The sequence below is a fragment of the Mustela lutreola genome, chromosome X, assembly GCF_030435805.1.
Source record: "Mustela lutreola isolate mMusLut2 chromosome X, mMusLut2.pri, whole genome shotgun sequence".
NCBI classification, from domain to species: Eukaryota; Metazoa; Chordata; class Mammalia; order Carnivora; family Mustelidae; genus Mustela; species Mustela lutreola.
The window spans coordinates 101,284,915-101,312,255 of NC_081308.1; the positions used below are offsets into that span (position 1 = coordinate 101,284,915).

General features: G+C 41.4%; 1 protein-coding gene across 5 annotated transcripts in view; it reads right to left on the reverse strand.

Annotated features, from left to right (window-relative positions):
- Positions 1–27,341, reverse strand: part of KLHL13 (kelch like family member 13) — a 202,966-nt gene that overhangs the window by 71,836 nt on the left and 103,789 nt on the right. Inside the window, exons 1-2 of one of the 5 annotated variants that reach the window (XM_059157697.1) lie at positions 10,217–10,336; positions 8,418–8,483 (exon numbers count right to left, since the gene is read on the reverse strand). The exons of 2 other annotated variants lie outside the window; for them this stretch is intronic. In XM_059157697.1, the coding sequence (XP_059013680.1) occupies positions 8,418–8,483; positions 10,217–10,257 (107 nt within the window). In that variant the 5' untranslated portion in view covers positions 10,258–10,336. Of the gene's footprint in view, positions 1–8,417; positions 8,484–10,216; positions 10,337–27,341 lie in introns of those variants that run through there. 2 more of the 5 variants (XM_059157695.1, XM_059157703.1) reach the window with 2 other exon arrangements.

Below are 27,341 nucleotides of genomic sequence, written 5' to 3' on the forward strand. Positions count from 1 at the left end.
CCAACGTAGAAAGAGGAGACACATTTTTAAAAATTTAATTTACTTATTTGACAGAGAGAGATCACAAGGAGAAAGAGAGGCAGGCAGAGAGAGGAAGGGAAGTGGGCTCCCTGCTGAGCAGAGAGCCCGATACGGGACTTGATCCCAGGACCCTGAGATCATGACCTGAGCCGAAGGCAGAGGCTTAACCCACTAAGCCACCCAGGCACCTCTTTAAAGATCTTATTTATTTGAGAGGGAGAGAATGAGAGGGAGAGGGAGAAAGAGAGAGAGAGAGAGCGGTCATGAGAGGGGGAAAGTCAGAGGGAGAAGCAGACTTCCTGCCAACCAGGATGCCCAATGTGGAACTCGATCCTGGGACTCCAGGATTCTGACCTGAGTTGAAGGCAGTCGCTTAACCAACTGAGCCACCCAGGTGCCTGAAAGAGGAGATAGTTTATAATTTTTAGAATTCTTACAAATCATCTTGCTCAGTACCCTCATGGTACAGATTAAAAGACCTAAAGCCCAGAGATGCGAACACGCCCAAGGTCACCATGTTAGCTACCAGCAGGGCTGGTACTAGGAACAAGGTTCCCATCTGCTAGTCTGGGACTCTCATTCTAGAATCCCTACTGTCCCTCCTTCTCTATAAGACCTTTCCCAAAAAGACACGTGTTTCTCTGCAATGAGAACCACATTCTGTAAGTACCTCCATGTATTCTAGAGAAATAAGAACTACCAAGAACTATTTATTCCTTCCATGATATGTATGCTCAAAGATAGAAGTGGGAGACAAACATCCAAAATACAAAAGTGTGTACAAAGACCATTTGCAAAATCTTCATTCTAGAAGGTGTTGAAGAATGATGAGGGAGAAAAAGGTAAGTAAGAATTAAGCCAGTCACAGTATGGGAGAGAAGTGAAATACACAGCTAGGAGTGGGAATTTTTTTTCTAAACATAAATATTTTTAAGTAACTTTACAGGAAAATCTAACTCACTGGCTGGCAAGGACAGTTCTTTCGTCCCACCACTCCACAAAATGAACTGATGTGTCACCTATCCAACCTCTCTCTATTTTCTTGATATTCCCTAAGAACTGACCTACCTTCATCTTGTAAGTTTTGGTGAATCCTGTGGTAGGTACAACTAGACACTGATAGCACTGACCACAGTTTGTGTGAGTAGGCAGTGTGTAATCTTCTCTTTGGTCCTGACGATGTCTTCTCAGACTAATCTGGGATATCCGTATCATTCGTGTTGCTTGAACAAGACCATAGATCAGCCAAATTGTGTCCTCTGTTACGTTCTACCAATCAGTAAGAGCATTAGGGTGGTGACCAGGTAGGGCTGTTAAACCTTTAAAAACCTTTTAAAGCACGCAAAAACTGGACTTGGGCACAACAGAGCAAAATTCTTTTTTTTTTTTAACATTTTATTTATGTATTTAACAGACAGAGATCCCAAGTGGGCAGAGAGGCAGGCAGAGAGAGAGGAGGAAGCAGGCTCCCTGCTGAGCAGAGAGCCCGATGCGGGGCTCGATCCCTGGACCCTGAGATCATGACCCGAGCCGAAGGCACAGGCTTTAACCCACTGAGCCACCCAGGTGCCCATCAGAGCAAAATTATTAATACATTCAGGGCTCCTTATTAACAAAAACTGAACTGTTCACACGAATGGCTACAAGTGTGTATGTATGTGTGTGTACATCTCCTTTGTTTGTTTCAGGAAACTGAACATCAACGACATTAAAAAATTTTTACTAGGTACTCAGATATGTAGCCTTGCTAAAATCAGAATGGAAAATCCCAGATGTCTCTCAAAGATGACTACATTGGAAAGTCATGATTTCATCTTTTATAAGTATCCTTCTCACATGTCAATTTCCTTAGCAGAGTTCCTTTGAGTCCCACGAAGGATTCCGAGGGCTCTGTCTTGGATTAATATAGTACCTATGTCCTTCTTCACATTACCAAGAAGTACACAAACACAACTGTGCAGGCACACACTCGGGCACATGTGTGTGTTCACGCATGTGGAACTTCTCCATGCTGGCAGGAGTGAAGCGAAGGGAAGCAGGCTTCCCATCTCTAACATTTCCAAAAGGGAGGAAGGATACTGAGTTTGGGGGGTAGGAGGGATAGAACAGCAATAAGCGGTGCTGGCAGGCTGGCAAGCCAGGAAACAATAGGAAAAGGAACAAAAGGAGAACACGGAAAGGAGGGGAATGATGGGATGGAAGAAGAAAGAAGAGCCAGAACAGGACTTTCTGTTCCAGCTGTTGGGGGACCAATGACCCGCAGCTTCTCACTGCCCTTACTCTCTCACCACAGCTGAAAACAGGATTAGCGCTGAATGAGACATTTATAAGTTCTTGCCTTTCCTTTCCTTTCTTTTCTTTTCTGGAAGTCTCTACACTCTAGTAGAATCTGTAGGCTTTTTTTGTTGTTGTTGTTCTTGGCTACTCCTGGGTGCCTCATTTGTATATGATTCCCAAATCCACATGCCCAAGTAGGTCTTCATGCAACTCTTGACATGCACCAACTAAACTAATCCGTAAGTATTCCCGTCTATTCAAAACTGCCTTGGGGGGCCTGGGTGGCTCAGTGGGCTCAATGCCCAATTCTTTATTTTCCTTAGGGTCATGAGATTGAGCCCTGCATTGGGCTCCATGCTGGGTGTGAAGCCTGTCTAAGAGTCTCTCTCTCTCTCTCCCTCTCCCTCTGCTCCTCCTCCTGTCCCTTCATGTGTGCCCATTCTCTCTCTCTAAAAACAAATTTTAAAAAACTGCCTTAAACTCCAAACCAAAGTGTCTGTATGTGTCGGGAGTGGCAGCGGTAGAAAAGAATGATTTTTAAATGTATACTATTTGAATAGCTGATTTTGTATTACAGTTATCAACCTGTTTGAAAAAAGCAACTGAGAGAGGCAGTATCTAGGATCTAGGATCTAGTGCCTCAGTAAGAGGACATGCTTAACATAAGCATGTTAACATAAGCATGTTAAGCATGTTAACATAAGCATGTTAAGCATGGCCTCTTACTGAGGCACTAGAACATGCCCTGTGTTCCCGCCCTGGGACTTCATCTGCCTGAGACACCCTTCCCAAATTCCTACTCCTCCTACAAGAAGGAATCCCTGAACCTTTGTATCTTCCTAACTTAGCACCACTCCCAGCATACTGGAAGGCATTCTAGAAATATTTGCTGGGTAAACTGAAAGAGAAGTATATAAGCAGAGTGGTAATTAAGCAAGACCTGGGCTGGGTATCGAGGCCTGAATATATCCCGGAAGGATTTTTAAGTGTTATCAATTCTGCTAGGACTAAAAAGCAGAGTACAGGTAAAAAGAATATACATTTGTTAGCTGGATAATTTTAGGCTATGAATTCCTTAAAATGAAAGAAAAATTAAATATAAACATTATCTTGTTAAAAATAAATATATGTTAAAGAAAATCACCCAGAATATAAGCTTTTTAAGAATGAAATAAACACGCTGAAAAGAAATTTTAAAAAGTGCATACATATTTAAAAAAAGAATGAAATAAACATATCACTTATAGTGATGGTGGATTGCTCTAATGAAAAATCCTTGCTCTTGTCTCAAATAATGATAATGTATCTGTTTAGTTGTTTTTCAGCAAATTCTTAAGTATCTCCTTAAATTACCATGGGTAAACAAAACAGCCAAACCATCATTAGATTTTCCTGATGTGTTTGTACACTAAACCTGCACACTTGTCAAAATAAAAAGCCATTAGAAATGTACAGTGTTGGGGGGCCCAGCCAGCTCAGTCGGTGGAGCACTTGACTCTTGATCTCAGAGCCATGAGCTCAGGCCCCACGTTGGGTGTAGAGCTGACTTAATTTTTTTTTTTTTTTAATCTATAGTGTTACTGAAATAAAAGTTAATAATATGGCTCTCCTGGGGCATCTGGCTGGCTCAGGTGGTGTAGCATGCAGCTCTTGATCTTGGGGTTGTGAGTTCGAGCCCCATGTTGTGTGTAGAGATGACTTAAAAATAAAATCTTCAAACAAACAAAAAGAATATGGCCCTCCTGCTAAAAAACACATTCATATAAAGCTTTTTAAATAGTTTCACTACTTTCTCTTCTTTTGGCATCACATATAGAAGCAGAACTACAGGGAATGCATAAAAACAATGTAGTAAGTAATATTATAATTGTCATTTTTTATTAACTTTTTAAAATTTTTTATAAACATATAATGTATTTTTATCCCCAGGGGTACAGGTCTGTGAATTGCCAGGTTTACACATTTCACAGCACTCATCATAGCACATACCCTCCCCAATGTCCATAACCCAACCTCCCTCCCCTGACACCCCTCCCCCCAGCAACCCTCAGCCTGTTTGGTGAGATTGAGTCTTTTACGGTTTGTCTCCCTCCCAATCCCATTTTCTTTCATTTGTTCTTTTCCTACCCCCCAAAACCCCACGTTGCATCTCCACTTCCTCATATCAGGGAGATCATATGATAGTTGTCTTTCTCTGATAATCATAATTTTTGTAAATCCTGAACTATTTTAATGAGTAAACAATTTCTAATAATGCTTATCTATGACAATTGAATATCTTTTCAATAATAACCACATTATATACCCAATCTCAAAAGGCATGTCAATTTAGGAAAGGCAACATTTGCTATATTCTGCATTGTTTCAGAAATGAGTATGCTATTATAAAACTCTGAGTTATGAACCTTTAGAATAATATATGAATTTTCCTCAACATTCTGATTAAAATTAATGAAACAATGCTACAACTTCAAAAATGATATTTATGGAGTGCCTGAGTGGCTCAGTCAGTTAAGCATCTGCCTCCAGCTCAGGTCATGATCTCAGGGTCCTGGGATAGAGCCCCGCATTGGGCTCTCTTCTCAGCGGAGACCCTACTTCTCCCTCTCTCTGCTTGCTTCTCTGCCTACTTGTGATCTCTCTTAATCTCTCTGTCAAATAAATAAATAAAATCTTTTTTAAAAATGATATTTATTTCCTTTTATCCAAAGAGTTATTATGACATTCACATCTATACTATAGATGTTATAGCTAAAATGAGATCTAGAAGTAAACACTTCCATGGAAAGCTAATTCTAATGACTCCCTAAGATCATACAACTCTACTTAAAATTTCCACGAAAAAGGGCCCTTTATATTTAACTGGTTTAATTTTATTTTTGGAATTTCCTAGGCCTGACGATTACAATTTCAAATTTCCTATACATACAGCTATAGAAACTATTGTTAACTAAAATAAAAGGCTGTAACCAAATATGAATGAGAAAATTACTTCAACTCCAGAGGAGACCCAACTTCCAACTTGAACCCTATGACCTGCTGTCATGACATGGGGCTCAACAGTTTTCCCAAGGGTGTATAGTTTTATAGTCACAAGAGTTTCCTCCTATGGTGGCATCCAAGAGATTTAGCAACCAGTTCAATATTTCTATTTTCTTATTTTGAAATCCTTCTCATTTTCTCATTTATAATTCTTCTGGGTGCTCTTAGAAAGATTTTATTCTTAGGGAAAGAAAGGGGGGTATAGAAACACACTGAAAGACAACAAACATACGCTGGTAAGTCTAAATGACAGAAGCCAGCCAAATAGTGCAATTTAAAATTGTTACGCCTTGGGGCACCCCGGTGGCGCCCAGCCAGAAGTGGCTAAGTGTCCAACTCTTGATTTCAGCTCAGGTCGTGAGATCTCAGGGTTGTGAGAGCGAATCCGGCACCAGGCTCTTCACTGGGCATGGATCCTGTTTAAGATCCTCTCTCTCCCTTTCCCCTGTTTTAAAATTATGTCTGACTTCCTTACTTGGATGCAATGGTTGTCCAGTGGGGGGCAATAATTTCTTTTCCTTTTTCTCATGTTCTATTACTTACTAAAATAAATGCAGTTTTGATACGAGGAAGTAAGAACCACACTTCATTTTCTAGGGTATCCCTAGATTTCAGCTAGGTGAAGTTTTTATTTATGTATTTATTTAAGTTTCTTTATTTAAGTAACCTCTATACCCAATGTGGGACTTGAACTCAGGACCCCAAGATCAAGAGTCACGTGCTCTTCATACTGAGCCAGGCAGCTCCCCCTTAAGCTAGATGCAATTTAAATTTGGGTCTCATGACTGCCTTTCTAAGTCTGTCTACTTCAATCAGTTAGTTCAGAATCACTCCATGTCTTCAAAATCAAATATATGTTTTAAATAATTAGTTACTTTTCATGGAATTCTGAAGTTACATAACATTTAAGGGAAATATTATCTTCCCACTTGCTAGCATGTATTTATTCATTCATTCCTTATTCAGCTTCATCTAAGTCACAGTCACTGTTGAGCACTTTTGTGAGTCTTCTACCACCAGGTCTGGACATGTTATTTAAATTCCTATGATGCTGTTCAGTCAGTAAATGAAAATATTTATGTTTGGGGATTTCCAGAATTACCAGTTTTTTGAGATGTCGATCTGTAAAGCACAGAGCAACATAACTTATATTCCAAAAAGGGAGAAGAGGCAGCAAGACTGAGCTTAAACTGATACTCTAAACAGGAAACAAACATTAGCAAATGAATTAGGACCATGTTTTCATATCTGTCCACTAAAATGCATTTGTTTCCACTGAGGACTCCTGTATTAGCCACTGCCAACCGTGCAAGATTGACTTTTTGAACTTCACAAATACCAAAATCAATCAACTCGCTATAGCTGGCCCAAAGCCTATAAAGAAGAAGTGCATGAATTAGTTCAATCATCAGTGAGTACTAAGAACTTAGGACTTTGCTAGATGTTACATGTATACAGAAGAACACATGTTCCCTGGTCACAAATCTCTAGTAATCTAATCAGGCAGACGGTGTATTCACATATGGAACATGAATGGTAAGCATAAATATATTGCTACTGTAAAGCCTTGACTATCCAGAGCCCTGGATAAGCCTAGTTTATTGGTCAATTTTTAAAAATTAACTTCAGGGGCACCGGGGTGGCTTAGTTAAGCATCTGTCTTCAGCTCAGGGCATGATCCTGGGGTCCTGGGATCGAGTCTCATATGAGGCTCCTTGCTGGGCGGGGAGCCTGCTTCTCCCTCTGCCTGCCGCTCCTCCAGCTTTATGCTCATTCTCTGTCTCTGACAAATAAATCAATAAAATCTTAAAAAAATATTTAACTTCAATTTAAAACAACAAGAATGGACTAACCCTTCAAATATAAAAACTTCATTATTTTTCACCCTTTGACAGATATCCTTTGGCCCTTTACCGTCTTCAAGTCTAAAATGGACCCAAGTCTTTTCAAACTGCTTCACAGACACTAAAATGCACAAGGGCTACTGGGGTCATGCCTGAGATGTAGAGCCAGCCATCTGGCCCAGCAATACCTGTCACTCCTCACCCTCACCTGACTCCGGCCCCCACATATACATGGACATGAAACACAGATGCTGAAGGAAAACTGGCTCTTTTTTTACACTCTGATACCTACGCCAAGAAAAAAGTCCTATACCTTGAAGGCAGTCTCCAACTTTAGTATTCCTAAGACGCATCTGGGGTGGCTATTGCAAAGGCAGAAGTCTGGACGTGGGACCTAGGACCCTGAATTTTAACCAAGTACTCCAGTCGATTTTCAGGCCTGGGCTACTAAACTTGGAGAAACACTGCTTTAAAGTCACGGTGGCTAACCCCCACGCAAGACAGCCCCAGCTGTGGCGAGACTGTTCTCTCTCTCATCCTTCCTCAACATCTCAGCGTCGGCTGCCCACCACTCGTCGTCCTCCTGCACTGTCCAGAGCCATTATCTTGCCCTCCCACACTCTAGATCCTTCCAGGTCTGGGAGAGTCTGATAGCGAGGTCTGCAGCTGGCTGACAGAGAGGAACAAAGGCAGACCAACAGGGACACCTGCGAAGTGGGGAATTGTGAAATCCCAACAATTAGGAAACAAAGGCAGTATACATTACGGAGATTGTTCAGTACCACGTAGAAGTTAAAGAAAGAAAAGAAAAGAAAAGAAACTTGTCTCCAACTTCTCCGACGAGGAGGGATGGGGAAGAGGTCAGAGGTAGGCACCTGTGGTCTGGCTGTCGCTCTCCCACTAACTAGCTTTATGGCTTCCTGTGGCATCTTCCCTTATCTGTAAAACAGATGCCTCCTTTTTTGCCCGATGCATGGCAGTATTCTGAAAACCAACTGAACTTGTGTTTGAGAAAGCCTACTGGAAAATGCAAAGCACAATACAAGGATGGATGTATGGTATTTCTGTAAAGGAATAATTTATCATTTTCTCAGCTTAATAAACACAGTAACCTAGACATTATCGAAAGTTTCCTTGATGACTAAACGTCTTCTAGTATCTCAGGGTCTTTCCTGACGAAAATAAATTCTCACTGACAAAAAGGCAGAGGAAAATGCAGACCCTTGGACATACCCTGGAGTTGATTTTTTGAATATATCCTTGAAATCGGCTTGTTTTAAAGACAATTGCCTCCGTCTCCTGAAAGTGGAGTGCAAAAAAAAAAAAAAAAAAAAAAAAAATCTGGTTAATGGTGGCTTTACTGTATTTAGTTCGGATTTTTCAAAGCATGCTCTGCAGATATTTTAGCTGTAAATTAATAATCCATGTTTCTAAATCCTGAACAGCTAATACCACACAGAACAATTTTTAAGCATGTAAATTAACTGTAAAAAACTTAACAAGAAAGCCATAAGATTCCATTTGTTTTTAGAAGCTCTCTTAATGTTTCAGAAAGTCTGGAATAAAGACTGACACGAAGTACAACGTCTATTGGCAGTTGATCTGAAAGACTAAACTAGCCAAAATTGTACAGAAGGAAACACTTTTCCAGTAAATATATACGCGGCCTTGGAATGCTTTGTCATTTTCTCATCTTTGCAGCCTAAAGTTCAATTCTTTGCTGAGAGACTATTTTGCCATAAAAACCTGAAAGCAAATGACACACATTACAAGCTTTCAGGGAACAGATGGCTAATGTTCTCCTAGGTTCATTTACTACCAGTTTTCTTATTCTCATACTGCTTGTAATTAATAAAAACATACAAATAGACACACCGTCTCCTAAGCAGGAGATTTTGTTTTGGCGAACTTCTGCCATGTATCTCGCCCCTTTGGGCTGATCTAAAAGACGACGGCAAACAGACTTCTGCCACTGCCTGGAGAAGGCAGCTTTCAAACGAGAGACTGCTACCGGAGCGAGCACAGTGGTGATGCCGCCACTAGTCAACTTTGTGAGAAAATTAAAGTAAGCTGGCAGGTGCTGGAGGAGCTCTGAGCCCTAATTTAATATATTTAACATGTACGACATTTACGTTGCTAATAGCTTACAGAAAGTGACCATTACTAGGCATCACCCTTATCTAACTTTTGCTCCAAAATCAGCAGTTTGGGCTCTTTTCTGGGTCATCCCACAAGCCCCACTGCATCGTTAAAGTCACAACAAAATCAGAGTCTAGGCTAATAGTATCTTTTGCAAGACCTTGACAGAGACCTTACCCAACATGTTATCCTCAGTCTAAGGACCCTTATGCCAAAGGTAGGCAGCAAGTCTTTTATATCTTTTTTAGAACGATGATTTCAAAACAGCATCCCTATAATGGCAATACTATTTCAAAATCTACTTTTAATAAATGCTATCCACATAAAAATTATTATTTTTGAATCATAAAAGGCTACAATGGATTGAATTAATATTTTCCATGTTTTAGCATTAAGCCTCACCACGCAAATATCAATTATGTTATCTTTTCCCTTAAAAATGCAGGAAAGTATCTTTAAATACAGCTTATTTTATATTCCTATTAATATTATTCCTTTTCTTTGTGTATTTAAGAAGAATCTGGTGTGCCACCTTCTGGCAGCTGAGTGAAATTATGCATCTCTACACAAGTCACTATTCTTTATTTTAACTTTTAAAAAATATATCTATTTCTTACCCTGTATTACATTTAAGCTATATGGAGAGACATAGAGACACATCTATACCACACCCTGAAATACAGCAGAGATTCCTCAGTGATTTTCATTTTTAAATCAAGCCTTATCCATGCTTCCTATGATTTCTACATGGTTACCAATATGTCTTCTGAATTCTACAGCACATATAAAATTGATTTTTATACACCGCTTCCCAGGCACATATGAAAACAACAGGCTTGCTATTTCAATGCATAAGCAACAGCAGTAAATAAAAGAAAAGAAAGGTCTCTTACCAATAAGCCCATTTTTCTCTTAAGGTTTGAACTCTCATCATTTGTCATGTTCTTGTGGATCCCTCTCTCATCAAATTCTCTGGAGTTTTAAAGTTGAGAGCGGTGATGCACGGCTAGGCTCTGCTACCTAGTAGCGCACCCCAGTGCCTTTGCCTGGTATTACACTTTGGTTGTAGCTCCCAAAAGCAGCAAACAGTATTTACATATTCAAAAACCTATGCACCGAACACTTTCCCTTGGTAGCAAATCGTAGCCTGCCTGGCTGAACTATTTCTATTTCTTATCTTTAGCGCGGATCCGATAGGGAGATCAGAACAACATGAATCTTGAGCTTAGTTCCAGTTAATTGAACAGGAACAAAATGTTCATCTTTAGAGCAGAGGTGGGATGAGACAAATACTAGCATCAGGAGATCTGACGTAGGAAAAAAACATGTTTACCTGAAAGTAGTCTCATTTTTTTCAAGGGTCACTGCTCTGTTATCGGTCATATTACCTTAAATCTTCATTACCTGTAACTCTTTCCTCTCTCGTGCCTCTAGCAGCCAGTCATTAAGTGCTCTCCTTTATTCTTGATCGATTTTACAGGTGTCTAAGTCCTAGTGTTTGTGTTTAACAAATGAGCTACTTCCAAAAATACATATGGGCTGGACTCTCTGCCCCTCCCATGTTCAGTCTATCCTTCGCCTTGCTTCTGGATGAGCTCTCTTAAAATGCAACTACACGTGATATAAATTAAATGTCCAATAAATATTTTATCAAACAAGTATTTGTTAAGAATTTGCTTCAAGGGGGTGTCTGGGTGGCTCAGTTAAGTGGCTGCCCTCGGCTCAGGTCATGATCCCTCAGTCCTGGGATCGAGCCCCCGTATCGGGCTCCCTGCTCCATGGGGAACCTGCTTCTCCGTCTGCTGCTCCCCCTGCTTGTGGGTGCTTTCTCTTTCTGTCAAATAATAAAGAGTATCTTAAAAAAATAATTTGCGGGGTACCTGGGTGGCTCAGTGGGTTAAGCTTCTGCCTTCGGCTCAGGTCATGATCCCAGGGTCCTGGGAACGAGCCCCACATTGGGCTCTCCACTGAGTGGGGAGCCTGCTTCCCCCTCTCCCTCTGCCTGCCTCTCTGCCTACTTGTTCTCTCTCTCTGTTGAATAAATAAAGAACATCTTTTAAAAAAATAATTTGCTACATGTTTGGTAGGAAGTCTGCTAGGTGATATGGATATAAAGGTGAACAAGACACAATCCCTTGCTCTTGGGAAGCTCTTAGTTGAGTGAGAGAAGCAGACATGCACCCCGACAGCATAAAATACGGCACAGAAGATTTACTAGTATATGTCTAGGATTCTACAGAGGAACAATAAAAATCAGAGAAGCAATAAAAATCGGGCTGTGACTGAGGTCGAAGAATGGGGCGTTCCCCAGGCAGACCCCAGCAGACACAGTCTGTGCAGACACAGAGAGATATAAAGAAGTCCATCATGTCGGAAGGATCGAGAAAGTCTTCAGTATTACTGGAAGGACTATAGGTACATAGTGTTGACGGGAGCGGATTTTAAGGTCTACAGAGTGAGTGAAGAGGCTTGGATTTTATCCCATGAGCTATGAGAAGCCATTTGTTGAACAAGTGGATCACTCGAGGAATTAATCAAGCAAAAGCGCCCAGCACTAAGAACTCATTACCACCAACTGCCCGTTCTCTAGCTCACAAGCTTGTTTTGTTCATTGGCTCCCTTTGCTCCAGAGGTCCTCCTACATGAAATCTCTTTCCCTCTCCACTTTTCTAAACTCAACTCATCCTTCTAGATCCAGCTCAAATTCCATTCTTTTCTGTGATGTCTCTCGTGGTACTCTGAATCTCCTCCAGTTTTTTTTTTAAAGGTTCCTCCATTACACGGGCCCTGCATTCCTTCTACCATTGAGCACATACTGTTTGAAAAACCCTTTGGACTCTTTGCCTATGAGGCCAAGTGAGCAGAGAGATGGCACGAAGGCCAGCAAGAGCCTGAGGGTACAGTGGCCAAAGAAACCACACCACCCCAGACTTTACAGTACACGCTAATCTGGGTACCTTCTTTTCGCTACTCTCAAGCCTGAAAAGGAAAGTCTATCAAGTGTGAAGTGAACTCCATTTGCATTGGGCAGGGACTTTGCATTATCATGTAACAACGCCGGTTGTTCGAAGGTCCCGTTCAAAAATTCCAGAAAATTGATGATAAAGGGATACCAACAGAATAGCTTAATTATGGAGGTGTGATTTTTAAGGGGGTTGGTTAGAGCTGTAAGGGGGTTTGGGTGGGGGAGCTGTGCTTGTGTTTTACTACTTGCCGTAAACCGAGAAAATTCACCTGAAGGTGCATACAACAAAAGGAATTCATGAAGACCACAGAAAGAAATGGGACACAAAGTGAGGACAGGATATTAGATCTAGAAGGTTTAGCATCTCACGGGGTTTAAGGGAGAAAAATCCATGTGTAAGAAGGAGGGATGTTTCGAAAGCGGGGCAATAGTGTTAGCAGGGAGATGAATTTAGGACAAGACACTTTACCAGAGAAACAAGTCCTGGGGTGTAAATATTGAGTGTTCTCTCCCTGTGGAAACACACCCCATTATGCTCAGTGTCAAATACTCAGACAAGCTTTCGTTGATGTTGGCATTTAGCATTCAGCTTTGTCTCATCCTTTTTATGTATGCATAATCTCTTACATTTATGCAATGATGCAAAAACCATGGAGCTTTCTTTTATGTGACAATAAAAAAAATCTTTTCATCTTATCCAACCATTTTATGTTAAAGTGGGTTAAGAGGATTCTGCCAATAATTTCAAAAAGCAGTTAATACTTGAAAATATTCTTTCAATGACATAAAATGTCCCAGATAAAAGCTGTCTACACCTTCTTTTTTGTTTATTGAGTGTAAAAACTGACCACTTTCCTTTCCATTAACTTATAAGGAAAAAATTCAAATACAGGAAAAAAAAAGGAGAATGTGATTTTGGATATGGGCCACACTTTTCTCAAGAATTCTTCAAAAAAGGGCAGTACTTACGGGACATAAAAATGATTTAATCCACTAGGTCCTCAGAAGAATGTTTTTAAACTATGTATCAATGGTCCAGACTTTAAAACAAAGAGAAAATAAACCAGACCATTTCCTCATTTACTTTTGGGGGAAACAGAACAATTGCCAGAGTATTTCCCCCAAGCCTGGCAGGAAAAATAAAGCCATCATTTTATATTATGGTTTGAACTAGAATAGGTATTTTATCCAAATTCACATATACGTTCATAGGCACGAGCTCATCCAGGCGAAGAGAAAAGAAGAACTACCTCCTGGTAAGTATACAGTAAATCTCTCAGGTTATTAGTGATTTTGATGACAGGCTCTATATTAATCTAGTATAAATAATTCACTTACATTCCACTTAAAATAGCCTCATTGTGTCATCTCATCCATGGCCGTACTGGACTCTCCTTTCTTCCTCTGTAGGTAAGATGGCTCAGAGCAGGACTTAAGTGTTTTAGAGAGTTTTCAGTCATGCAGAAATGTCCTTGGATGACAGATTTGGAAAACCATTGATCTAAACAAGGGCTGGTCAGGGGTACTTATACTGGCAGCAATGGCTCATATACCCACAGCGCATAAGTTCCCATTAGTCCAGATTCCAGTAGTCTTACCATTCAGTCTAGTGGGATAGGTGGGGTCAAAGGGGAAGAGAGGCCCTTTCCTGTTACTAATAACGCTACCTGTACTGTCACTGGATTAAGAAAAATGGCCAAAAAAAAAAAAAAAAAGGCAGAACAGAAGTCCTGTTTCATAACTTCCCATTCCTGCTGGAATAAATCACTACCTTTTTATATATCCCTGAAATGTAACAAAGCGCAGGTCCTTCCACTATATGGTAACAAAAATGATTGAGGGTAATTCATGATTAATTCAAATTACCTGATGGACATAAATTATTCAAGGTTGACTATGAAATAGACCAGCTCCTATTTTACTAGCCTGTCTTTTTTTAAAAAGATTTTATTTATTTATTTATTTATTTGAGAGAGAGAGAGAAAGTATGGGGAGGAGCAGAGGGAGAGGGACAAGCAGACTCCGCACTAAGCATGGTGCCTATGCGGGGCTCGATCTCACGACCCTGAGGTCGTGACCTGAGCCGAGATCAAGAGTCAGACGCTTAACTGACTGAGCCAGCCAGGCCTGTCCTAAATCTATGATATTTAATAGCTACCGTGAGAATCTAAAATGGGTGAAGATATACAGGGCAGACCGTGGGGAAGAAGGAAATGTTATCATGTGAGTGAAGAAACACAGAAATAGGCAAAACGACATTCCACAGACAGAAGGGCTGATGTAGGGAGTTAATGAGGAAGCAAGAATATTCCTATTTGTCAACTTGCTTTCAACCTAATTTTCGTCTCCAGATACTCCCTGAAGTATTTTACTTGTTTTAAGCGTCAGGTGACAGACAGCCTTAGCCAGCAGAGTTCCAAATCAAAAAGTGTTCCGTGCCTTTTAGTTTTTAAGAGTCTCATTTTCCTTTTTGCCCAGACTCTGAGGTAGGCAGCGCAGGTGTTAACAGTCCCATTTGAAAATTCCCGTTTTCTTGAGGAAACCGAGTTATTAAATGACTTGGCTCAAGTGACACAGCTGCTGAGAGAGCTGGAAAACAAGAATCCAGGTCCCCTGACGCCTAATTTGGTGGCTATTAGTCAGCCCTGTATTGTATTAATATTTATTTGAGGGAAAAATCCCCGCAAATATGACTCCTCAGCTCCCCCATGGAGATGCTTCACGAGGAAAAGAGGGCTGCATCATGGGAGACGCAGGTATCATGATACCTGATTAAAGTTGCAGAATCATCGACCTGTACCTTTGCCAGAAATACCCTCCTGGGGCAACCCTCAGAGCCCCCCTTTATCCCTCAGTTGGCACTTCCTGGCATGGAGCTCTAATGTGCCACACTCCCTCGTGCCTCAGCAGGTTTTCCCAGGACACTGTCTCCGAATGGTATCCCTTGCCCTCCTCGTCTACCAAGCCAATTTCTAGTCACACTGAAGTAAGTGTTCAAGCACATGTCCTTCCATGAAACCCCCCCTCACATCCCTCAGCAGCCTCCGTTGCTAGGTTTTCTAAAGCCCCATGATACTCTGAATAGTCTAGGTCCTGTCACTTCGCGTTGTAACGGTTTCCGTAAACTAGAAACCAGACTGTAAACTCCTGAGAGCTGCCTCTGGGTCCTCCTTAATGTTTTTATTCTACCCATCTCAGTGCCTGTCACACAGGAGCCCAACTGTAGGAGGCAATTTTGGTGAAATCAAGTTTGGCGGAGGTCGGTTTTTCTCTCTCCTCTAAGACTAAGCTGTTTGGGGGTAATAATGAAACAAGAAACCGGGAGAGGGCCTTAGGCTTCCTGAACTAAGTTATGAATGGTAAGAAACCAACGAGAGGCTCTAATTGCAAACAGCACACCTAAATACCTAGACGGCTCCTTTTTGATGTCTGTTTGATTGACCCTGTGTGTGCCAGCAGGGTGCCCAGAACAGGTGTACAGCCGTGTGATGGGGTGACTAACTCCACAAGTGACGGCTGAACTAAACTGAGCCAACCAAACACTTCGCTACAGTAAGGAAGGGAAATGCCAATCATCCTTTGTCTCAGCAAGAGAAAAAACCGGAAGCTGAAGAAACGCCTTTCACCGGTTCGCCCCCTAGACCAGAACACTGAAAGATGAGGCAGCATCGCAGAAAACCAATCATTTCTACAGACTGCTAATTGCAAAGGATAAAAGCATCTTCTTTGGACTGTTAGATCCTCTTCAATTATTGTAGTCAGTGAGGATGAAAAAGTAAGCCACAAAATCCAATCTTGCCAATAACTGCTCCACGAGATGGAACAAAAAAATAAAATAGCAAATTCAACCAAGCAAGCCACTGCACATCACCAATACCCAGTCACTCAAATGGCACAGTGGGCAGTCAAGAGTAAAATACACAAATTGGGCATGGGAGGGCCCAATGCTAACAAGCCCCTGTAACTTTCCAAATAGAGAAAAAAATATATATATTATTTGATGAAAGACCTACAAACCTTCTATTCCAATATGAGAATTATAATTTAGGCTGAAGGAAAGGCCTCAAATCCTTTTCTCATGCCATTTCCTGGCCTTCCCATTTATGCAAACCGGCATGGTAGAGATATCAAGGACATGGGCATGATGAGTAATAAAAAGAATCAAAGACAATGGAGTTCCCCATAGGGAAGAGCATATTCGCAACCCAACTGTAGCATCCGCTTAGGGTCGTGTTGCTTAGGGTCACGTCAAGGGGGCAGAGGTTCCCGCCACTGGGATGGGCTAACTGATACAGATTAGCCACCATCTTGTGGAGTGTTCTGCAGTACGAAGGCTGGAGATTTGTACGTAAATGAAAGTAATGTGGTCTTATAAAAGGGAGCCGTGTTTCGCTAACACTGCCCTTGAATTTTGCTGCTGGGACACAGAAACTCAGTGTATAGGTCCCTAGGAGACAGTCGGAAACATAAGAGTCGTCTAGTTTCTAGGATTCTGAATCAGAGAGGAAAGATCGGCTCAGAACCCACACAGGACAGTCAGATAGGCACAGATTCAGACACTAACAGTTAACGAAAATCCCAGAACAACGAAAAAGGGGTAGCAAAAAAGTAGGATACCATACTGACCACTCACAAGAACCAAGAGTGAACTTGGACACCTGGTCATTACTAATCCAAAACTCAGAATGAATCATGCCCTCCATATTGCTTGGACCATCTCAATCCTCTACTCGAAAACCGTCTATGACTCCTTCCATGTGTGGTTGTACTTGTAGACTCCACACTCAAAGCCCCCTCCCCCCGAGCTCTCCCTTACTTATTTAACCTTATTTCCTGTTGTCCTAGATTTGCACACAACCGGAAAACATGAAATCTCTTTAGCCAAGAATTGTCACGGAAGCTGTAATTTTTTTTTTTTTAATGCAGCTTACAGTTGCTGTGGATTCCAGAGAGGAATATACCAAAAATATATAGAGGAGGGTTTAGAGCAGAAAGGGAAATTAGCAAAGGCTTTCCCTGTCCCAAAATATCTTCTCCTCTAGTGCCAACTCGGTCTCCCAACAAATTTTCTCTCCCTCCAACAATGTTTGGACCTTCACTTACTCTCTCCCTCCCATTGTTTGCTGTGTACTCTGGCCAGAAATTCTAGCAAGTACATGTTCTTTTGAGCTGAAAAGAATCCTGTTAAAATGATAATAGGGAGAGCAGTTTCTTCAAATAGCACAGAGCTGTTGCCCTCAGGGAATAGGGAAAGCCTGGTTCGAGAACCTTCTGGAGTTTGGCAGACTTGGTTGGGGTGCTCTATGAAGGAAGTCTGGTGGCCGGGGCGAGGGGGGGGGTGCGCGGGTGGAAGCTCAGGGCCTAGAGAAACTATGTCTAGAGGTAGAGAAAGAGAAACTGAGATACAGAGAAGTGTGCAGAGAGGGTTGTAGAAGAATAGCAAAGCCCCACTTCTTCTACCACTCCCCGTCTTCCAGCCCAGAACCCATGCGGCCTTTCCTGACTCCCGGCTCCCAGCCCTTGGAGCTCAGGCGAGTACTGCCCAGGGGACAGATCAGCTACTTAAGTAGGTTAAATACAATATTTTGGGCACGGCCAGAAACTTCACTGTCAGGCAAACAAATAATCTGTAAATAAACCTTCAGAACACACACTGTTGTAAGGCTGGGAACTGCTTGTACTGTCCCTCGCCTCACCCCTGCTCACACATCCTTAACTCTTCTGTCTTTGGGAGATGTTACAGACTTTTGGTTTTTTATTCTGTTATCTCTTCAACTCATAAAACACTGCCCCCCCCCAAATTATGGCTGTTCCACTGTTCCTTTTTATTTCTTTTCAAGATTTTAAGGAATCTCTACACCCAACATGGGGCTTGACCCCATAACCCCAAGATCAAGAGACACATGGTCCACCCACTGAGCCAGCCAAGAGCCCCAATTATATGTGTTCTTAGGTTCCAAATCAAGCTCTACTGCTTTTTAAATTTTTTTAAGATTTTACTTGAAATCTTTTATTTACTTGAAATCTCTTTATTTGAAAGAGAGAGAGAGAGAGAGAGAAAGGGAGCATGAGCAGGGGAAGGACAGAGAGAGGGGGAGAGGCAGACTACCCATTGAGCAGGGAGCCCAACCTGGGGCTCGATCCCAGGACCCTGGGATCATGACCTGAGCCAAAGGCAGATGCTTAACCAACTGAACAACCCAGGCACCCCTCCAACTCAGCTTTTTGAAGCCTAATTTGATTTGGCTGACACCCACCAAAAGCCCTTTTCTGAACTCTTGTGGGCCTTAATACACACTGCCCTTATTTAGCCTTCTGTATGCTTACCTCAGCTTGCAAAATCTACACTGTGAACTTGCTTTCCAGAGGCAGAGGCCATTCATTCATCCACTCAAACAATGAATAAGCATGTGCTTTGTAACAAATGTTGTATTTCGGTTGGAAGTTCAAGCCTGAGTATAAGCCCAGATCCCCACCCCTCCAGGTGCTCACAGCCCAGGGAATATCAAGTACGGTGACGGTACTGTGACATGCCCTGTAGGGGAGGCGTGCTCAAGGTCATAGGAACGCACGCAGAGAACCTTAACTGGGCTCGGCCAGGGAATCAGGGCAAGTTTCTCAGAGGGCACACCAGAGCTGAGTGCTAAGCCTAAGCAAGAAGGTGTCGGGCAGTCAAGTGAGACAGAGGGAAAGGGTGGGGCGGGGGAGGCCAAACTAGCTAAGGCCCCATTACAATCAACTGTAACAACATCAAGTCTTAAACTAAAGCAGCAGTGGTGGGGGGGTTGGGGGAGTGAGGGGGGAGGTGGGGTGTGATTCAGAAAGATTTTGGGCAGCTGGAATGGACGGGAGATGACAACAGTGGCTAACGTTTGTTAGCCTTCTAAATGCTTTACCCATTCACTCAGCTGACTTACTCTTCAACGTGACTGTATTCTGTAGGTACTATTAATATCTCCATTGTACAGGGGCGCCTGCATAGCTCAGTCCGTTAAGCATCTGGTTCAGGTCAGGATCTTGGTGTCCTGGGTTCCAGTCCCACATCAGGCTCCTTGCTCAGCAGGACCTGCTTCTTCCTCTGCCCCACTCATGTGCACAAACATGTTCTTGCTCTCAAAAAGTATTTTTTTTTTAATCTCCATTTTACAGAAGAGGAAACTAAGGCACGGAAAAGTCTAGTGACACGACCAAAATTATACAGTGAGTAAATGTTGGGACTGGGATTCGTCCACATGTGGTCTAGCTCCAGGGTCTACTATGTGAGCCCTCTGCTGTGCTACCTCTGAATGTGAGATTGCCGGGGACAAGGGAGTCCAGGATGACCGCAACGTTAATGAGAGAGAGGGAGAGGCACAGAGGGCCACAGCAGATGAAACCTGAATACTGAATAACATCGTCAGGTGAATGTGTTAATTCCCTCTGTTCCTTGTTCCTAATGGCAAAGGCAAATTTCTCAGTTCATGTTCTCCTGGTATATTCTAGTATTTTCTTCAATGGGACTGGTCACCCAGTTTGGATCTCCGTCTGTTTGTTCTCAGTTTTGGCACTTGGCACATTTAGCCTCTTCCTAAAATTATTTATCAATGTAGCTTATCTCCTTTACTAGCTTAAAAGTATCCAAGGCAAAAAACAGGTCTTCTTCACCTTCGATGAACAGCAGCCAGGACCCAGTAGACACTCAATACAAATTAATTGGCTTAAACATAGAATATAACATTTCTTCAAGTTTCTGATTCTTCAGACAGCTCTGAATTACTGTCATTTGTTGTTATCTCAGTGACACCTTTTTTTTTAATTGGCCCTTTTAAATTCACACTTGTCTTCAAAGGAAAACTTTTTAGTTATTATTGCAAATGGCAAACTGTTACAACTTACAATAATCAGAAGGCAGCTATAAAAAGAGATGCATAACCCCTAAAACCAGAACTGCTTGCACACAACTTAACACATCATCCTATCCTCAGGGCAGGCCTTTTTTTTTTTTTTAATTGAAGTGAAATTCACATCACATAAAATTAACAATTTTTTAAAAGTAAGTTCTGCACCCAACATGGGGCTTGAACTTATGATCTCGAGATCAAGAGTTACATGCTCTACCAACTGAGCCGGCCAGGCGCCCCGAAAATTAACAATTTTAAGCTAAAGAATTCAGTGACACCCAGTGCATTCCTCATGTTGGGCCATCACTACCTCTGTCTTGTCCCCAAGTGTTTTCACTACTCCCCCACCCACCAAAAACTAGGATCTGTTCTCCTCTCCCCACAGCCCCTGGCAACCACCAACAGGTATTCGGTCTGTATGGATTTATCTATTTTGATGTTTCACACAAATGGAATCGTGCACAACGAGATCCTTTGTGCTGAGCTTCTTTCACCGAGCGTGATGGTTTACCCACAATGTATGCTCATGGCTAAATATTGCCTTGTAGAAACATAAGCCGCGTTTTGTTTTTTCATTGATGTACTGATGGACATATGAGCTGTTTCCACATTTTGGCTCTTGTGCTGCTGTGAAGAGGCACATATACATGTAATTCTTTGACTACCTGTTTTCAGTTCTTTGGGGTGTATACTTAGAAGTGGAATTTCTGGAACAATAATAGTAATTCTGCTTAACCTTGTGAGGAACGTCTGGGGGTAGGTTGTGTACAATGCTCTGTGGGTCTCAAAATAACACGTGACATTGGAAGGTCTCGTGTCAGGGTGCGTGTGTCCAAACATGACTTGTGAGGGAAAGAGCTCATTCTTGGGGCACCTGGGTGGTTCAGCTGGTGAGGCTTCTGCCTTCAAATCAGATCATGATCCCGGGGTCCTGGGATTGAGTCCTGAGTTGAGCTCTTGGCTCAGCGAGGAGGCTGCTTTTCCCTCTCCCTCTGCCTGCAGCTCCCCTTGCTTGTGCTCTCTCTCTCTGTTGAATAAATTACTAAAGAAAAAGAAGCTCACTCTCATCGTGCTTCCTAAAATAAAAATGTCAAATTTCATCATATTGGTAAGAAAGTTGTTTGCTTTGCACTTGTCCTTTGACATCAAGTAGCAGATGGTTCAGGCAATTATTAAATGAGGTCTTCATATCTGAAGATACACGATTGACTTCATCAAAATCATGCCTGCCTATGAGTACTTCCCTCAGAGTCTGGCAACTTCACGTTTTCAAAATTCCATTTTATCCACTGATCCATGTTAGTTCAACAGAGAAACAGGAAAAAAAATAAAGAAAACCTACCACCATGACAAAAAAAGAGCACAGGCCTGATTCCAATTCACAATCACATATACTCTAAATACTTGGTATTTAAAAGTTAGCATTTTCTGGGCATCAAGTTTTACTCTGTCCCTAGAAAGATCGTAGCCACACATTCCCAGGCATGCCTGAGCACAACACTAGTCATTCAGTTGGTGTGGATAAGATGTTGTAACCCGCTCGAGTTTTGACTTCAGCAATAGTATTCATGAAATCCTGGGTTTGGGACACCAGGCTTTTTTTTTTTTCCCCCTCTAAGAACATTTAAAAAAGAATAACAGAACTACTCAAATTGAAAGCGCAGCTCTGTGTAGAACCAGTTATCTGCATACCCCCGGTAGCGTGCACACCAGACTTCAGAAAACACTGATCAGTTAGGAGTGATTTCTTAAGGCTGCACAAGCTATGCTCACATACTCTGTTTGCCAAATAAACAGAAAGTTTCCATTCTGTCTGCAAACTGACAAAGAAAGAATGCACAGCTCATCCCAAAGAATTCAGAACCAGAGAAGGGCTTTCTAATGACTCTGAGGATGCAGATCTCCCGATGAGTTCTCTTCGGTGGGCATCTCATAGAAGCCAATCAGTGAAGACAAGAGCTTTCGGAAGGACTCGGAGTCCCTTGCACTTTGCAATATCTTCCACTGGGAGATGCACTCCTCCTGTGATTTGACAGAACACTGGGTATTCAAAGAGCATCCATCTCTAATTTAAATGGCATGCTGCATTTCTTCCTGTAGCCAACCGTGTCATCCCTGAGAATGTATTACGCCCACCGACACCCTATTTACTGACCAACAAGAGGGAATAATTTTTAAACAAATCATTTCCCTATTTCAATATAGAGGTTATAGAGAATCTTTCTATCCATCCTTGTTCTAACATGAAAACATTTGATCAATTTTTCCAATGCAGGTATCCAGGGAGAGATACAAAAATAGAATATACCTGAAATGCTGCAATAAAAAAGTAAAATTTTCTATCGTGAAGGCTTTCACTGCCACTGACTACTCACATGTAAGTGGAAGGGGTTTTCAGTTCAAAACAAAACAGGTGAACAAAAAATATGTCCTTGAGCCAAATATTTAAAAAATGAATCCAAGAAATAATAAGATGATAAGAATAAATTTAAAGACTAAATATGATAATATATGTAAAGTGCCCAGCACAAGGCCCATTGGTATCACAGAAATTTATCGAATGGCAGCTTTAGATCCTTCAAGACTAGGTGGCTCTCCTCGGAACTAAAACACCAATTCTCAGGCCAAAATTAAATCGTAATTGTCAGGGCTCCCATAATCCTATTTGTTCCCCAATTTTAGCACCCAGCACATTCTGCCTCATCTAATAATTATATGTATTTACATATCTGTATCATCAGGTTGTAAGTACCCTTGAAAGCTCCTTACAGCTTTTAAAATAAGATATAACCTAAAAATTCAACACATGGAAGAGGAAACTATTTAATAAATGCAAGTTATCACACCTTACTTTTGCATGATGCCTCACCAATTACAGAGCACTTTCATATCCTAATTTCATTAACTTATGATCTTTCATTATCTCTGCCTCAACAAGACAGACACTGAGACCAAGGGAGGTCACATGATAGCTTATTAAAGGTGAGGCCGAGATTAGAAAGAGTCAAATCAGGTGAACAGGGAGAGACGGGGAGGAGAAGAGTAACAACAGGTAAGAGTGAAGGCAGGGGACAGGGAGAGAGAAGGGAGAGACAACCACACAGGTACACAAAGACTCCATGGGAAGAAGATTTCAACTTTATGGCATTATAAGATACTTCCCTGAAGACTGAAATGCACAGTCTTAATTTTTTCAGCTGCAGGCACAGTGGTATCAACTCTTAAGAATCATCTTGGCAGGGATGCATGTTATCTCCTAGGGACTTTAACTGCTTGTATCTGCCTAGGCCTAATCAAGCAGAGAAACCAAACAGGAGTTCGAACTGGGAGAGTTTTACATAGGAGTAATTAACTATGGTAGGATTGGAATAACAGAAAATTGGAGTGATGAGCAATGGCCTAGTGGTAAGTTTAAAAAAAAAAGAAAGAAAGAAAAAATAGAGGCATTGTAGATATCAGAAACAACTACTGCCCCTAAGGCTGAGACAGAGCACCCAAGGAAGAGATCCATCCCCTGGGCTGCTGTATAGCATCTCAGTGTTCAAAGGAGTGCCATGCACCCAGGCGGAGAACCAGACCTTATTTGGAGACGGCAGAGCTGTGTGGCTCACTGAAGAGTAGAGAAGATGCTGTGGTGACCATCTTCTGGAAATGACCGGAAACCCATCCTTAGAACTTTCTGAGACTCACCCTCTGGAACATGCCCCAAATACACCCTCCTGAAAGTGTCCTATCAGCAGCAGTCTGCTATAAAACTACCTAAGGGGGCACCAGGAGAAGCTCCTGACCATTGGGTGATGAAATCAAGCACTAAAGAACATGCCAGAGCTGTAGGAACAGTCTGCAAGCAAGAACACAGGAACTAGGAAGCAAAACCCTCTGCTCCTGATGTGCCTTCCCGGCACCCTCTACTAACAAAACTTCAATGCCAGGTGTGAAGGAAACAAATATTGAAAGGGCTCTGGCAAAAAGGATGAATTCGAAGCTGAAGGGCAATAAGTCAATAACTGGCACCTTGGCTAACAGAGAAACGCTCTTTGTAAGCATGCAGGAGCCAAATGACAGCACAGCTGGGTATAATACCTGTTTTACCAAGTCCACACAAGAAACAGATTTGGTAAGATAACAATTAAGTAGCTGTGTCGCTTTCATTCTACTACTTTCAGACTTCTTACCTAGATAATATATCCTATTAGAATGCTAGAAAAGAGAACCTTTAAAGATCATATAGAGTAAAGAGGTCAATCACCTCTCCATCCGGAAGCCAGATTGGACAGTGATACACAATGAACATGTGGTACGAAGGGTAATAAATTGCAGTTATAGAATTACTCCTCAAAATACCAATTTTACACATTAAATTGGTCTTTACTGTCAAAGTGCTTTCAAGGCTGTCCACAAGGCTGTGGACTCATTTTAAACTTGCAAGATGGAAACTGTTAGCCCCATCTGATGGGTAGGAACATAAACCACAAATGCCAAAAATTCATCAGTTAACCCAAGTTCACATAGCTATTTGCTGTTACCCTTCCCCAACACAAACCTATCTTCAGGGTCTAAAGTTCACTTATCTATTTGGCCAAACAGATGCATTCAATAGGATCTTTCAGGCTATGACCAATTCCTATCAGAGAATCCCTCGCTATCACAGGGAATCATGGGTGGTTTTCTGCTACTTCTCTTCTGCTCATCTCCTAAAATTGCTACAAGACAAACTTAATTTCAATTTACTTTGATTAGAAGTGTATTTGAGGAATCTTCCAGCTTTCAAAGATGACAATATCACTAGATAGGGATGAGTATAAAAGTCACGCTAACCTCACTTCAATAGCTTTCAAGGGCATGTCTTTCTATGCTCTTGGATTTTGCGGACCAGTAAAATTTCAAAAATTTCTTGGGGTCATACAAAGGGTAGCCAAATTTATTTTACAAAGTAAGAAACTTTAAAAGGCAACTATAAATCCATGACCCCTTATCCACAATTTCAAAATCTAAACAATCGGAAATCAGATGGCCCTTTTTTCTTCTTGCCTATAATTCATTTGGCAGCAAAATGTGAACTGACCTGAGCTCATCTTGGCAGTAAAGCCTGAACTGAACGAATGTGAGGCTATCCACAGACTTTTTCTGTCTAACTTAGTATAAATATTCTTCCATTTCACTGCAGAAATATTACTGAAACTGATTATGGGGTGTCAATTCAGTCCTGGCTGGGCTGTTTTTTGGGGGGGCTGTTATATAATATACTATACATGCATTTTATTACCTGTACAAAATCCAAAAAAGAACCTAAATTCTGAAATATATCTTGCCTTAAGGTTTTCAGATAATAAGGGTGTACAACTTCTTATCGCCGTCAATTCCATTACAGAAAGGGCAAGAGGATTTTTTAGCAATCAAAAAGTGAAGGGCAGTCTCAGAAAAAAAAAGGATGGTTCTTTATAGACAATAGCTTTAGCTTTCTGGAAGAAAAAAAATCACTAAATTGTGGTTTTTCTTTTTTATTCTAAACATGTAAAAATAACCACAATAAACCAGCTTCTATGTACTAAATGGCATCTGGGAACTGTTACTGTTGGAAGACATTGCACTCAGAAGGTTCCACACTCAGATGAGGATCTCTGGACTCTTTTCTGTAGTCTCAGGCAGAACTGATATTCTAGGACAGAAACAGGTTAAGCCACACTAGGACTATGTAGCCCAGAGATTAATGATGCTCATGCAGCACAAAGGCTAGTGGTCACATGGAATCCATCCAACAATAGTTCTACAACATTCCCACCTTAAACCACGTCTAGTGAACAGATCAGAAGGTGTTCGCACCTCTGTTCCAGACCTAACTGGAAAGGTTCTTTGCTCTTTAAAGAACCAATGCAATTGAATGAACATGTATTTATAAGAATAAATCTAGCAAATCTGAAGATATATCCTGATGGTTAGAACACTGGGCAAGTGAGAAGGAAAAACCACCAGAAGACCTGTTTTTGGCATCGATATCTTCTGGCTTTCTCAGACTGCTGATTTCCGAGCACTGCTTCTTCCCTGAACAGTCTGATGAACTAACAAAACTGAACTTCTTGGACATGTCAAATTCTGTCCTAATAGATGCTAGAGAATCGGGTCTCCTGTAGTTTAAGAGAGAACATTTAATCACTCCTACAAGGGCCACCATCATCTGCATCCACAGACAGGACAATGAAAGATTCAGTTTGACAATATTTAATGACTCTCTACTTTGCACTAGTCACTGTGTTAGACACAGGAAAAGGATAGCTTGATAGGAACTTCTCATTTTCCTCATGGACTTCATAGTCCACTTAGGAGAGACTATTACAAAAAGTAACTATTACACCATTTGCTATGTAATATGATAGACGTTCAGCCAAATGCTGTGGGATGGGATATCATGTAATTCAGTTGGGGGCAGGGAGCAGAGTTCACAGACCCAGCAAGACCACAGGCACGGAGGAAGTTCTGAAAAAACCTTGAGAAGCTTTCATCTCTCTCACATGTATTTCAAATTATAGATTCAACAAAGTTCTAATGTCTTTGATGAGAGCAAATCTGATGCTTGTGGAATAGCAAATACTCTTTTTCTCCCCTCATTGTTTGGGACCTGTGCCTGATTGGTTTTCCAAGCATGTGCTTAACCTACCTGATGGGTAATCCAACAGTATCACAGAAATATGCAAGAATGTGGTATTTTGGGGAAGGACAAAAAATGGGGTGCAGGAACAGCATGGGGTGCTGAATTGAGAAGCGGCAGGAAGTAGGGCTGGAAAGGTGGTTCGAAGCCCAGTATGAAGGGCTCTCTATGCCATGCTAAGAAACTCAAACTTCCTGAGCTCAGGACCCCAACCTTAAAAAACCGGGGAAAGGTTACTGTGCAAAAGGTTTTTAAATAATCTTCATTTCAGGATGATTATTATGAGAAAGCAGTAGTGATTCTACAAATTATACCATAATTATCTGAAAAACCATCCTACTCCCAACTGCCTCTTTTTCAGACAGTTGATTCTATAATTAAGTAAAAGTGAAATCAGCAATAATAATAAACCAGTAAGCTAATTAATATTCATCTAAAGAAAAGTACTCAAGTTGAGAAGCAAAAATATCATCAAACATAACGAAGAAAATATAGATGTTGACGCCAGGGAAGTGTTATTTAGAAGA